At 35.1% G+C, this 14,019-nt stretch overlaps 1 protein-coding gene across 4 annotated transcripts in view; it reads left to right on the top strand.

The window, feature by feature from the left end:
• CPEB3 (cytoplasmic polyadenylation element binding protein 3) overlaps positions 1–14,019 on the top strand; it is a 92,552-nt gene that overhangs the window by 45,138 nt on the left and 33,395 nt on the right. For 2 of the 4 annotated variants that reach the window (XM_027788899.2, XM_027788895.2), the window contains exon 5: positions 10,725–10,748. The exons of the other annotated variants lie outside the window; for them this stretch is intronic. In XM_027788899.2, coding sequence (XP_027644700.2) covers positions 10,725–10,748 — 24 coding nt within the window. The remainder of the gene's footprint in view (positions 1–10,724; positions 10,749–14,019) is intronic. 4 annotated transcript variants of the gene reach the window in all.

Here is a 14,019-nt window from a genome sequence, read left to right on the forward strand (position 1 = left end):
AGTGACTAATATTGTAGTGTTATTATTTCTTACATTTGTTGTGTACATAACTGTACAGTTAGACATAAGTGTGTAATAATAATAATATTTGCATAGAAGTTGTTGCACCCTCTTTTCATAAATCGTTCATCTCTAATTTTATTGGTAGAATTGGTGATTCTTTATATTAGCTTTAGAATAGCTTTGTGTGTTCCACTGAAAGCTTCATGATGCCTTGTTGTTCCCTCTTTTGTAGGTGTGTATGTGTGTTAAATCTGTAATTTCTAATATCTTTCCAGACATATTTCTTCTTGTTGGGATAAGTTGTTAGAAGTTTTGCATACAATTACATTGACTGATAGAGTTTGTTGGTTTCCCGAAAACATAACGTAGACAGGACTGGAGAGAATGTTTGGACATCTAAATAATGAAGAAAAAGTGTGGGGCTGCACTTCACTGAAAGATTATTGCTTTTGTTTGTGTTGAAAAATAAAAATTAAAAAAAGATCCAGTCATGAACATTTCTATTCAGAAAATGGATCTGGATGCTCTAGAGAGAGCCTTGTGTTGGGGGTGTGTGGTGGTGGAGAATGGGGTGTTAGGCACCACCAGAATAATGTAAAACTGAACTATGCAAATCAAAGTATAGTTTTTGTCCATCTAATCTGAAGAACTATTTTGAAATGCCTTGTTTTGCTTACAATGTATTATTAGAGGTGTTAGGATTAATTTACTGACTCCCCTCTCAAATTGTTTTGCCTTTGCACAGTTTGTTATACTGTGTGTAGTTGAAAACTGCAGGTTTTTGTGTAGTACCAAACAGAATTAAAAAATAATTTATAAATGTGAAGAACTGAAAATCTGTAAAAAGATGCAAGAGTTTGACATTTGGCTTTAAATGCCAGCTTTTGGATCTTGTAAGACTTTGCTTGCGCTCTTTTTCTAAGTTTTACACTGTTAATGATGGGGTGATATTTTGCAGGGTTTCTGTTGTCATAGTTAGCATATATACCTCATTTTCCTATGGACATGTGAAATTACAGGAAATAAAGTAATTAACTGGAAGTTCTCCATTTAATTAAAGACTTTGTTAAAAGAGGAAGCTGTTCATGTGGGTGTGCGTGTGTGTGAATAAGTTCTACACAATACAGCCTGCTGCTATTTGACATGAATTCTGATCTCAGAATGTATTTGTTGTTCTAATGTGGGCATTTCAATAAGCTGATTGTAATAGTAATATAATCATGCGGAAGGGAGATTATGGTTGAATTTGAGTTACTTTTAAAAATTGACAGTTACTATGGAATATATAGCAGTATTTCTTACAAAGTCTTACAGAGATTTTTTGAAAGACAGGAATGAAATACAAAAAGCTACACTATATTCTGTACTGTAGCAAATCAGGGTTGTTTCATTTTGGGACAACTCGCTTTTATCCTGTCATTGCCAGATAAACTTAAAAAAGCCCTTGCCTTTTTAATGGAAGTAATATTTCAGAAAATATTTCTTCCTAATTACTTTGCAATTTTTACAGCAGCTATTTAATCTAATTGTTTATTAAAAAAAAAAATCCTTTGCAGCTATAGTCCTGCTGTATGGCTAAAATATTAATGTAGCTGACTGAGAGACCTAAAGAAAATATATTTATGTATTTCCAGTATTTAAAATATTATGGGTTTATTGAAGTATTAACTATTTACAGACTTGCATAAGCCTGGAATCATAAATACACAATTTATGCAAAATAGTAGTGATTGTTCTTTTGAATGGAATTCAGTGCAAATCAAAAGTCTGGGTAAGTTCCCATATATTTCCAGTCTCCTGCATCTCTTCTCTTCAAGGCCGCACCATTTTTGGCTATTACTAAGAGCCCAGAAGCTAGAATTATTGTACTGTGAAACCTGTTGGGTTTTGCTGTTAAATCTTTGAAGGATTGAGAATAAAAGCAAGTATTCAAGTACATTAAAAATTACATTCTGTGATTTAAATGCTCTTCTGTATGCAGCTAAAATTGAGAAATTTAGGACTATGTAATTCCCACGTGGTTCATTCCCCTTGTCACAGGGAAATAGACTAAGGAAAGTTAGTCCAAGAAGAAATATGCTTTCCTGTGCTGCCATAATTGTGGCTTGGGTTTAAAAAAATAAAATAAGTAAAATAAAATTAAAAATCCCCAAAGGATATTTCATCCCAGGATTTTTTTGAACTATTTGGAGAACTTAACGTAACTTTTAGAAATCATGATACTTATAATACCTATATATAATTTTTGTTAAAACCAAACACTGTCTGTTGAATCTGCAAATCCCAACATCATGTTCTATTTATACTCATTGCTACATAAGCATTTCTCTCCTTTCCTGTGAAGACACAGTAATAATCTTTAAGATTTATTACTCAAAGCTCAATTTCTTACTAGCAGTATACGCAGTCTTTTGAAGCTGGAAGACAACGTAGGCTCAGGCCAACAGCAATGTAAAACTTCCCTTCTGCCTACAACATGTGAAGTAAAGTTTTCTGGAGGGTGTTTGTCTCTTTAGCTCCTTCTTATTCTTTATGGCAACACTGTCAACTGTACTTCAGCTGGTATTCTTATTTACTGATTACAGCCTTTTGAAACTAGGGGTTTTCCCAACAGTCTTCAACATTTACAGACAGTTGTTCAAGGGGATTGTTTCGTTTGAGGGAAGGTGCTACTTGCTCAGGGAAAAGTGTAAATAATCATCTCAAAGCACTGAGTTATGAAATAATAAAACTAGTGAGACAGAAGAGATTACTTTCAAAAGCATAATTATTATTAATCTCTTCTTGTTGTTAATGGTGTTATGCTTGCATATATACACAAACTGTTGCACATGTGTATAAACACTTATAGAAGCAGTTGAAGTTTTCGATCAGAATTAGGCTTCTGTTGAGGAATGCAATGTTCTTATATTCGGTGAGATCTGAGCATAATCCAAAAGAGCACTTAAACAAAAGGAAAATGCAAATATTTATATCTGAAATATTGTGCAAAGGGAAAAAGTCATAGCTTTTGTCTATACTATCTATAATTGAAATTTCTCTAGTAGAAGAATTCTTACAAACTTTCATCTACAGCACCTTATTAAATTGATACTGTAATTTCTAGGGGAAATGTGGCATAAATTGAACTATTGATTTTATTTACATAAATTCATGTATGAACTTAAAGGGAAACCATCTGTTGATGATATTTTTAGTAGATGTTTGCAGTACCTATTAGAAGTTATGTTTAAGTACTAAGCAAAGTCTGAAAACAATGTGCTTTGCCAAAATTAACTGAAAGGTATCCTCCCTCCCCTTCTCATGCTAGGGATCACTCCCCTTTGCAGTCATTCATTTCTGTAGCCATTGCTTCTGTTTGGGGGGACACTGGGAGTTCCCTTGAGTTAAGTTTTCCTTTTTAATCAGCTATAGAAATAGGACTAAACGGTCAGCATGAATACAGTCACCTGTGTGCTAGGTAGTGAGCTATCTTTTATGCTGCTTGTGAACTCCAGAAAGCCAAGAACAAACTTCAGTGAGAAAGAAGTATAGCAGGTGGAGAAGGGAGATGGGGAATAAACGAGGGTGTGTGATCTTTCTAATGAAGGACTGAACTGTATTGCTGGGATCCCAAACAAACTTACTTCAGTAAAATTAGTTTAGTCTAAAGGTAGTTAAACCAACAAATGAGAATAAACCCTTTGTGAAATACTGGAATTTTATTTTTCCTAAAGCTCCTCTGTACAGTGACTTTGCACTGCTGTTCGGCTTCAAATGTTCCATCTGCTTCCAATGTTCATTCTTGTCGCATACAAAAATGTGTCATCTGTGAGGTCTGGTACTATTTGCTCTCCATCTGACTGTCTTTTCTTCTTTTCATTAGTGTCATTTAATTCTGTTTGTTCTGAGTAAAATAATCAGAAAAATACATTAAGACAAGAGTTCGGGGCACCTTTTTAGATGTTTGTGTAGAGCTTTTGGCTATGTTTTATTAACAGATAATAATTATGAGGGCAAGTCATTGTGCAATGACAGAAAATGTAATGGCAGGAAAACAATTTCGTTTTTTATATTCATGTTTCTATTGCTTTTCAAATTGCCTTGTCTCCTTAAGAGCCATTGTACTTGGCTCTTCCTACATTCTGATGTATTGTCTTCAAACACATACAGTGTTTCGATATATCAGAGTTGCTGAAATAGCATTTTATATTTAAATCTTTTGCCAGTGCTGTTGGTATACCTTGAAATGAACCGTTACAAATAGATTTATTGAATAATTTTTGTCTTGCAAAATCTTGTGTTGGCAGTTTAATAGCTAATAAAATCTTGGGGGGGTTAGTGATAATAGTCTGGTAAAACGTGTGGCAAAATTTCAAGGGCCATCAGTCTCTTCCAATAATAATATTATACCTGCCTATAGGAATTTGCTGAGCTCCTTAACCCAATTGCCCGGTCAGGTTCTAATGGGTTACTAGCATATTAGCATACAAAGAATAATAGAAAGGAATAAAAGACACTGAGAGAGCTAATAAGCTTTGCAAACTAAACCTAATTTGATCATGAAGAGATCCGTTTATTTAACTGGAGGGAAAAAAAGGGATCTTGTGAAGTGTGACATAGCAAAGGCAGCAGGGTTCATGAGAGTCTCAGAGTGTGCAAACTGTCACTTTACACATAACCTTGTTAAGTTTTTCAGACCCAGCTGTACAAACGGTTCGTATTGATGCTGCCTTGGGGGCTGTGAGGCAGGCTAAGCTGATACCTCAAAGTCCCTTCTATACCTGTACAATTTTTTTTTAAAAAAAAGGGGGGGGGGGGAAGCAGGGGAGCAATAAAACATGCTTTTTCTTCTTTCTTCCTTTCAATTTTCTATATTAGCATCTGTTTTTTCTGAGATCTGATTTGGCTGTTACTGAAGGTAGTATCTCTTGTCAGTGGCTGCTAAAGTCTTTTTTTAGCAGAGGAAGATTTCTCTAAATCGTCTTCCTTTTAATCCAACATTATAGCTCTTTACTATCTTGTTTGGTTTTTTTTTCCTACCACTTTTCCTGCCTCATAACCTCACCAATGTGCTTTTCTTTCATCTGTGTGATCCTCTCTATTGTGGGTGAGTGCCATCTGTTTCTGCAGAATTTTAAGAACAAGGTTTGCCAGGCTGTTCCACAAGCATTATATATGATGCTAGAAGAGATAAGACAGCAATCCAGAATTAGGTTTGGTAGATTGGAAGCAATATGAAGGAAGTTCCTATCAGCCTGGCTGTTAGAAATGTGAGGTTTATTAATCTTTTTTTTAAAAAAACCCCAAACTATAAGAAAGTAAAATACATAAGCCTTCCCTCCTGCACAGATGCTTGGCTGCTCAGTATGCCTGAGGAAGGAAGATCTAAGATGTTTAAACAATAGTCTTGAGTATCAAATGCAATTTGTGTGTTTGACCAAGTGTTTTGAGATCTCATATGTGGGCCTTAACTGCATACAACTTGCATGTAGATTGTATTTTCCCGATGATGGGATTCAGTTGTATGTCAGCATATGTTATCAGGGAGATTGTTGTAACACTTGCATTGCTATTATTGGAAAAAAAGTGAGCCAGAAGGGACTGTTGAGGCTAATATCACCAAATTAGTGCAGTGCCCATCTGAACATCCAGTCCATCTATCAGTGGAAATTGAGAACCACCTTTTGAAGCACTCTTAGATGAGCAATAATTTAACTCAATCCCAAAAAGCGAATTATTTGGATTATATGTTGTCTTTCAAAGACCTCTCTAAAAAGACTGTAGCTATAGGAAAAGGGGAAGAAAGAGTATTATTTTCGTAAACAAGCTGTTCTGTTGCATTGCTCATCATGAAAAATTATCCCTCAAATCTCAAATGGTGAAACATGATGAAGTATAAATAATTGCAAATGCTATCCCTGAAAAAGTGGGATGAGTGTTCAGCAAATAACAGATTAATATATAGAAAGCTTTGTTTGGAAGCAAATAGATTTATGTGCATATAAAAGTCAGTATAACCATACTATGGCAAGGAACACAAAAATGATAATGATCAAGTTTAATTCTTTGTTCTCCTAAATGTAATTCTTATTTTCCCCCAAACTTTTAGGCATATGGCTTAGTGGAGTTTTATCTTGTCATCTTCATTTATCAGCTTTCTTCTTACTAGATAAAATCCAGAAATTGTTATTGAAGAAATAGTTTTTTATATGCAGTAAACTCAAGCTGGTTCAAGCACTAGCCTCATCTTTGTATGCAAACTATTCTTGTTAACCTTGACCCCTCTTTTAGTTAGTAAAATTGTTGTATTTATTGTAAACTATGTTTATGTGCATATATTTTTTACATTGATTGCTACAAATTAAGTTACTAAAACTGCTTCTGCTGTAGCTACTGTTTTTCATATACTTCCAACTGTATGAAAATCCACTTTTAGAATAAAATGTTCCTTACCTAGCTCTTTTTTAGTGATTATTTTTAATTTTTTTCTTCTTTTAAATCATACCCCCCCTCCATTTTGACAGTTTGTTATATAACCTTGACCATTCAGACAGAGTAGCATGGACTGACAGAGTGATCAAAGACAAAACTTTTGATTTGTCTTGCCGGAATTGCAACTATGATTTTTACACATGGGTAATTTGAGACAGGTTGGTGAATGGTAGATACTTTTAAAATCATAAAGATGTACATAAATAAAATTTATTTGTATTATAGCAAATGAGTTGGCTAAAATTAACAAAGACAAGAATGTCTCCCAAAGGCACTTACTGGAGAACACAGTGTCTTACAGCAAGTATTGTTTTGAACTGGTGGCTGCTTCAAGATTACAGATGAGTTTTTCAAGTTAGGAATAAGATTCCTAGTACCTTTATAAATCAGGGAGGTTCCCAGTCTTGTCAAATAAATCTTCCTTTAGCCCTTCTAGCTCCAAAATTTCAGATCTGGACATGTTGACTTTTTTTTCCCTAGAGATAATGCTATTTTAAGTCAATTGAAGAAATGCATTTAAGATTACCTTGAAATATCTATCTTTGATCTTGTGGACACTTTATTGCAGTAATAAGATAAGTACCAACAGTGAAGAAAGAATGTTTTTAAAAATCTCAAAATACTTCATATTAAGTCTCTATAAAATGTGATAATACAAATAAATGGTGTTATTTCTGTATTTGAAATTAACTGCTCAGATTCACTTTTAGCTATGATACGGAAAGAATGTAGATCTAGTTTGTTTGATTTAGTTTTGGATTCACAAATTTATTATTTCCTTGAAATGCTATTTGATCTGTATCCAGGATGCAGAACCAGTCCCATGTTATAATAAAGCAGTGGGGGAAAAAAATCAGAAAATAAGTTCTTTTTCATCAGTTTCATATAACTTTTTTTTGAGATGCATCTAAAATTTGAGCATTTCTGTTGAGTGTGTTTTGATTTATTGCAACAATGGGTAATCCTTAACTGCAGGCTTTTGAGAATTCCAATTGCATTAGCACTAAATTTACTTAATTTCACTGCAAGATTTAGGGTTTGGGGAGTTTGGTTTGCTTGTTTGTTAAAAGCTTGAGTTCTGTTCTTCAACGTACAGTGTAATGTTTGTAAAAGTACACTTAGCTTCTGGGATGAGGTGAGTTAATAGTTTCAGGGGAGTTATTGGGTAAAAAAGAATGTGTTGTTCCCTTGTATTTGAGTACCTGCAATCTGGGACATAGTGGTTATGTAACTTTCTACCTGTCAGTTAAAGAAAGTTGCAAAGGGGTGCAGAAACACTGACACAGTAGTGATGGATTTGGGAGTTACACAACAAATCAGTGCTTGTTTGCAACAATTTCATATTTTATATGGGAAAACACACTCATCACTTCTCAAAACAGCTAGGTTTTCATTAATACTGTCATGTTCTATGAGGTACCTAGGGTAGAATCACTTTTGTGCTGAATTTTGAAATTCAGGAGATGGTTTTCTATATGAAATGACATTCGTATTTGGCAACAAAACCAGTATATAGGAGTAGCTTCACTGATGGTGGGTACAATTTTGGGAGCTCCCAGTCTCCTTTCTTTTGTCCTCTGTTGGAATTGCCTAGGAGAGAAAGTAACTTCAGAAAAACACTGGTAACTTCATAGTTTCTAACAACGCAATAATTTTATTATTGGTTCCTAAATGTCTCCATTCAAGAAGAACTTCTAAATGTTTTATTTTCCAAAATACTTAAACCGGAGGTCTTACGAAATTTATGTGATGAACCATTCCTTCTAGTAATTCTGTTGTGCTCTGAACTTTGAGTTATTAACAAGACGGGTATTTTTTTATTGACTTGTGTCAAATGACACATTCTTTCTGCGTAAACAACATAATAAAGTGTGTGTTGACATTCTTAAGTTGCCCTGCTGAATAATTGCCAGCTTGTTGGAAAAAGTAACATTTTAATGTAAACACTGCATAAAACAGAGTTCATTTTCAAATTCTTTGTATATATATAATATAATCAACAATGGTGAAACTTCACCTTCTTTGAGTTTTTAAATGTGATGTAAGGTTTTTAAATCAGCGAAAGCTGTCTAGACTGTCTTTCTGTTCAAGTGTATTGTACTATTTTCCCGCTAGAATTTACAGGCAATTGTAAATATACCTTCAGTAAAACTCATTTATGGACATAAAGGCTATGTTTGTGAGGGCGTATCTAAGATAAAAGTAATATTATGCAGTGCAGTATAACATAGATGTGTTATAATACATGAATGCAATAGGTTATTCTAAAATTTACAGAAGCCTGTGGTAGATTTCTACCATCATGTACTGTTACCTTGTTCAGAGCCTAAATGTTTACCTTAAGCATATAAAGCTTTCTTTTCTTAAAAAGAAGCACAGAAGTCTTTTTCATGTCATACTGAAGTAATACTTTTTTAAATTTAATTTTTAGATTGGTAGACTTCTGTTTGAGAAACCTCTTTCAGCTAAATTACTCTCAAAACGTTGATAAGTTTTTTTTTTTGGTTTTTTTTTTTTTGGTGTGTGGGCAGTCATCAAGACAAGGACTTGCTACATGAGGTCTGACAATGATTCTTTGCCATTATAATAAGTAATGAAGTATGGTTTTAGCAGTGACTTGAAAGGAGGATTGATTTTATTCTTGCTGCAAAGCCAGCCTCTTGTATTAACTCTCTCTATCGCACGCTGTGCAAAGAGCAGAGTCTGTTTCGGGGCTTACCAGCTACCTTACTGTAGCTTAATAGTTGTTCACACAAACAGCTTCTGTTGTCTTTATGCTAAACATAAGTTGTGAAGCAGTTCTTCATCATAGCCCTTGAAATTTTTTAATTTCCCTAATGAAGAACTCTTATAGTTGCTCTTTTGTGACCTCATTGATGGTGGGAGAAAAAAGACATAGGTGTATGGTGTCCACGACAGTGTTTCTTCAGGGCTTGAAGAAGCAGCTACTTGGGTAGAAGAGAGGTTACTAGTGCCTGTGCTGAAGGAGCTTCAGCCTTGCTCTGGTTAGTCCCTGGAGTCACTCAGAGGTGACAGCCAGGGGACCCATCAGTGGATGAGTAGTTCACAGCTAGCTGCAACTGACCTGTCCTGGAATTTCTGGCCAAAGGAAAGTAGGTAGGGAAAACTGAGGGGTATGGTGGGACACCTCGGGATGTGCGTTTGAAGATGGAAATAGAAAAATGGGAAGAATGGAAGGTTTTATGGTAGAGGACACTGGGGATATAGGAGAAGGGAGTGGAAACTAGATTAAGTGGGCTAAAGGGGATTGTAGGGAGAGCTGAAGGAATCATGCCTAAAACCTGGCTGTGTGGGGCAGGGCTGGAAGGCATTGTGTTTTGGAAGTAAGAGATGGGTTTGGGAAGGAGGAGGAACATAAACAGTATTGCAGTGAAGAGAGAAAGGAACAAAACAAGGCTCTATTACCTACTGCCTAAGCTCACTTTCTGTTGAAAAACAACCTGACCCCTAGCCTTCCACATTTGATTACCTTGGAAGACCGCAGATACCTTTTGTGACAGATTGAAGTCTTTGTGCAGCAGACACTGTTTTCCAGATTGTTTTCTGGTATTCTAAAATTTCAGATCAAAAAATGCTGCTTTTTGCATTTCCCATTATATGAAGAAATATGCTTCTGCACTTGTACATTGTGGATTTTGCCATAGATGTATGTCTCATTGAAATGCTGTATAAATTTTGGTAGTTATAAATACGTTTTGTCAATCTGTTTTTATTTGTCTGAACATACTGGCTATTGAGTTTATACTGTTTTGGTAGGATGTTAGTATTTACAAATGGTTAATTATTTAAATTGAAACATAACTGGAAAATATGTTCACAACTAAATAAAATGCAAAATGAATTATTTTAATTAGGATTACTGTTGATTGTTTATTGCCTCTTAAAACCATAATCCTAAATTATTATTTTATAGTACTGTAATTCTGATGTGCCTGATTTTTTTTTTTAATACCTTTGCTATGTAGAAAACTTGCACAGCAGGTATGTTCCTTTTTTTTTTTTTTTTTTTTTTTCTTCTTTTTCCCCTCCCTCCCCAGTTGTGTCGTCTTCAAACTTTTTCTCTTGTCTTGGGTTTTCTGAATTTCATCTTGCACTTTTGTAATGTCTTTTCCTTCTTTATGGGGGGAGGGGAAAAAGAGAAGAGGTGGAAGCTACATTTTCTTTTGCTTTTGGAGCTAAATCTAATGACAGCTATACCGACAATTTTCTTCTGTGTTTACATGCAGCCAGGAGCTATGGGCGGAGAAGAGGTAAAAGTATTTACTAAATGTTTTGTTTGCTGAATAGTGGGAGAAATAAATATTTAGTTTTCTTATGATAAGATGATGTTACCAATTTTAACATTATTTGGTTGATCAATTGCTTCATATAAATCAGTCATCTTCATTTGCAGAGCAACGCTTTCTTAATAGCAGCTTAAAGCAATGATAATCTTAAGATGGTAACTTCAAATGTGTTGCTATTACTAGTGAACTGGAGGATGACTAAATGTAAAGACTTTCATGACGCATATTTATGACTTTAAATGCACAGTGTTAAAAAAATGATTTTCAGGTTTGGAGGGGTTTGATAAAAGTGCAGTGTATAACTAGTGCATTGAATGTTTCAAAAATAGTTTTTGCTTAGTTGAAACACCTTTCATTGAATATTACACTTGAGTATTACATTGGATTGCCTTAGGTAGAACGTTGTGAATACCAATACTAATAACTGCCCTCAACAGTGAATATTGATAATAAAAAAAGAAACCACATTTGAGCACATTTTAACTTTATTTAACCATAGGCAACCGTTAAAAAATAAAAGCAGACTGAAAACATTTTACAAATGTACAGTGCTGCATATAAGTTTATTCTGAGAGATTAATGGATAATAGCAAGCTTGCTGACAATCAAGAAAGCTACTAATGTAGCTTAGGTTTATGTGCTGTAGCTTACACAGACTTTTTTTATTGAGAAAATAACAGTGAAGATTGCAGCTGTTAAAAGTTGGGTAGTGCCATCTGCTTGGTGTACTCCAGCATTAAACTTCATTTTATCTTCTTTTTCATCTATTGTGTGACAGTTATGCATGTGACATCACTTTACAAAATGTAGAATTTCATCATGTTTGTGAAGAAACTTGGAAACAAATCTAGCCATATAAGCAAACCGACAAATATATAAGTAACTTGTAGTTTGTACATATGTATGGATTGAGGTAATAGGCTGTACAAGCTGTACTAAGTTTATAATGTAGAATTTCAGCTGATTTTGTTCAAAGCTGACTGGTTTTAGTGTTTGTCATAGCTAAAACAAAAAGAAAGATTTAAATATTCCCCGTGAACTTACCTTCCTATTCTTCCCTGTGTCCAGAGAACAGGCTATTGTTAACAGATGTTGAAAGCATCCTAATACTTACACTTTTTCAGGCTGTCATGGTACTGAAATGAATTGGAAAGTGTGCAGAGTATAGAATATTGTATACTCTCTTTGCATGTGAAAACTGTTTGTTGTGGCAAGTGTTTCCAGGTTGATCAAATGGCACCAAAACAGGGAAGGTGGTGGGATTCGGTTGGACACTATTAATTTTGTGCAACTCATGTTTACTTGTGGAAGCAAAATATAGTAATGTGGCAGTAATTGTGATGGATACAGTGTAGGCTGTTTTATACAAATGCAGTGGTGACAAAACAGGGCAAATCCGAATGTGCTGGACCTTCAGGTGCTTTTTTTACTCTAGCAAAAAGCATGTTTCACTCCATAATAACTGTTTCCTATGTGAATTTCAGGCTTTTCCATAGTTACAAGTAGATTTGTGTGTGTGTGTGATCATTGTTAGGGATTTTGTAACTTGTCTTATTTATACAATATTAAAGTCTGTGATAATCATGCTTTTTGTTATCTTGAATTTTATAATGGTGTTTTGAGCTTTCTTAATCTTAAGAAACATGACATTCTACAATAGCCTGTTTAAAAGTGGTGTGGTGTTTATCAAATGTTCTCATATATCCCCCTCATTATTTTTACCATTTGCATTGTGGTAATATGCAGAGCACTCAGAGGTGAATCTGTGGAAGGACTCGTTTGATGTTTGTTAAACTGAAGTAGTTTAATTAGTGTTTGATTCTGTCACTGTGACTAAGCATCTTCAGTGAGAAGAGATTTTGTCAGAAAGTTCTTGGGGCTTACCATAACCTATCAGTTCTCTACTTGATCCTCTGTTTTCTGTGAGTAAAGAAGCAAGGGTTTCTTTGTAGGTTATCGTGCTTAGATCTGCTGAGTCATGTTCTTTCTAGGTACCTTGTTTTTAACTTTTACAACCAGTTTTTCAGGTACAGATGTAAGCATAGCTATGGGAAATCAGCCTAAAATCTATTCTGCTACACTGAGAACTCAGAGATGCCAGGGGAGGGGCGCAGGTGTATAAAAATAGGATTTCCCTCTGGGAGTCTCTTTAGGTGATGTCTCAATATTTATTGCTTCAGAATGGTTTTTTCTCCTCTTCTTGCTCATTCTCTTTTCTGAACCTACCTAAACTTGTCAGCATTCTGAAAAGCCTGTGGCAAGGGGTTCCACAGTTTTGACTTGCTTTCAGCCTCACTGTGTACTGATTGTGTTCAATGCAAATTAGTTTCCCCATTATTGGAAGAGAATGTGAACAAACATTCCCTATTCCCTTGTCTGTATGCTTTGCATTATTTTAAATGTATACTTCATACATTTAACTCCATATTTGACTTAACTATAAGTTTTAGATCGTCTTTTCATTTACTTTAGATGAGTAGAATGCTTGCAGACTGTCAAGAGGTGATACCTTGCTTTTTAAGCTGCTGTGCATTTTTATTTCCTTCAGAATTCAGCACTTATTCAGCCTCCTCTGTAGATCTGTATTTCAGTTGGATACCTTGTTGTAGTGTCTATTAATTTGATATGTCAACTTCCACTAATGGCTCATGTCTGCTTGTTTTATTTTTTACAAGAAGGTAGGTTGGAGGTGGGGGAATTAAAAGATTATTGAGCTTCTTAGTAATGTCAATCTCTTATATTTTCAAATGTCCTACTGTTCAAGGAGTTTTCTGATTTGATATTTTTACACAAATTTAGCCTTCCTAGTTATGATTTCTCTCATGCATGTGTTCTCTTTTTTACTGAAATGCATATGTTTATATATGTGCATGACCTATTTGTCCATTAACAAAATATTCATCAATAGTCTTTCCTGTTTTATGCTCTAAAACAGCGGTCCTCAAACTATGGCCCGTGGGCCGGATACGGCCCCCCAGGGTCCTCAATCCGTCCCCCCGTATTTACAGAACCCCCCTGCCCGGGGTTGGGGGGGGAAACCAAGCAGCTGCAGATGACAGCCTGCCACTTCATCCGCGCGCCGGCCCCCTGGTTAAAAAGTTTGAGGACCCCTGCTCTAAACCCACCATTTCTGACAACCAGTTATACTAGACTTTGAGGACTAGCATCTCTAAATCCTTCTCTGATTGTGGCGTTTAACCTGTTTCTTATGTTGGTACTTAAAAGCACAGTGGGA

The sequence above is a fragment of the Falco peregrinus genome, chromosome 1 (assembly GCF_023634155.1).
Source record: "Falco peregrinus isolate bFalPer1 chromosome 1, bFalPer1.pri, whole genome shotgun sequence".
In the NCBI taxonomy this organism is placed as follows: Eukaryota; Metazoa; Chordata; class Aves; order Falconiformes; family Falconidae; genus Falco; species Falco peregrinus.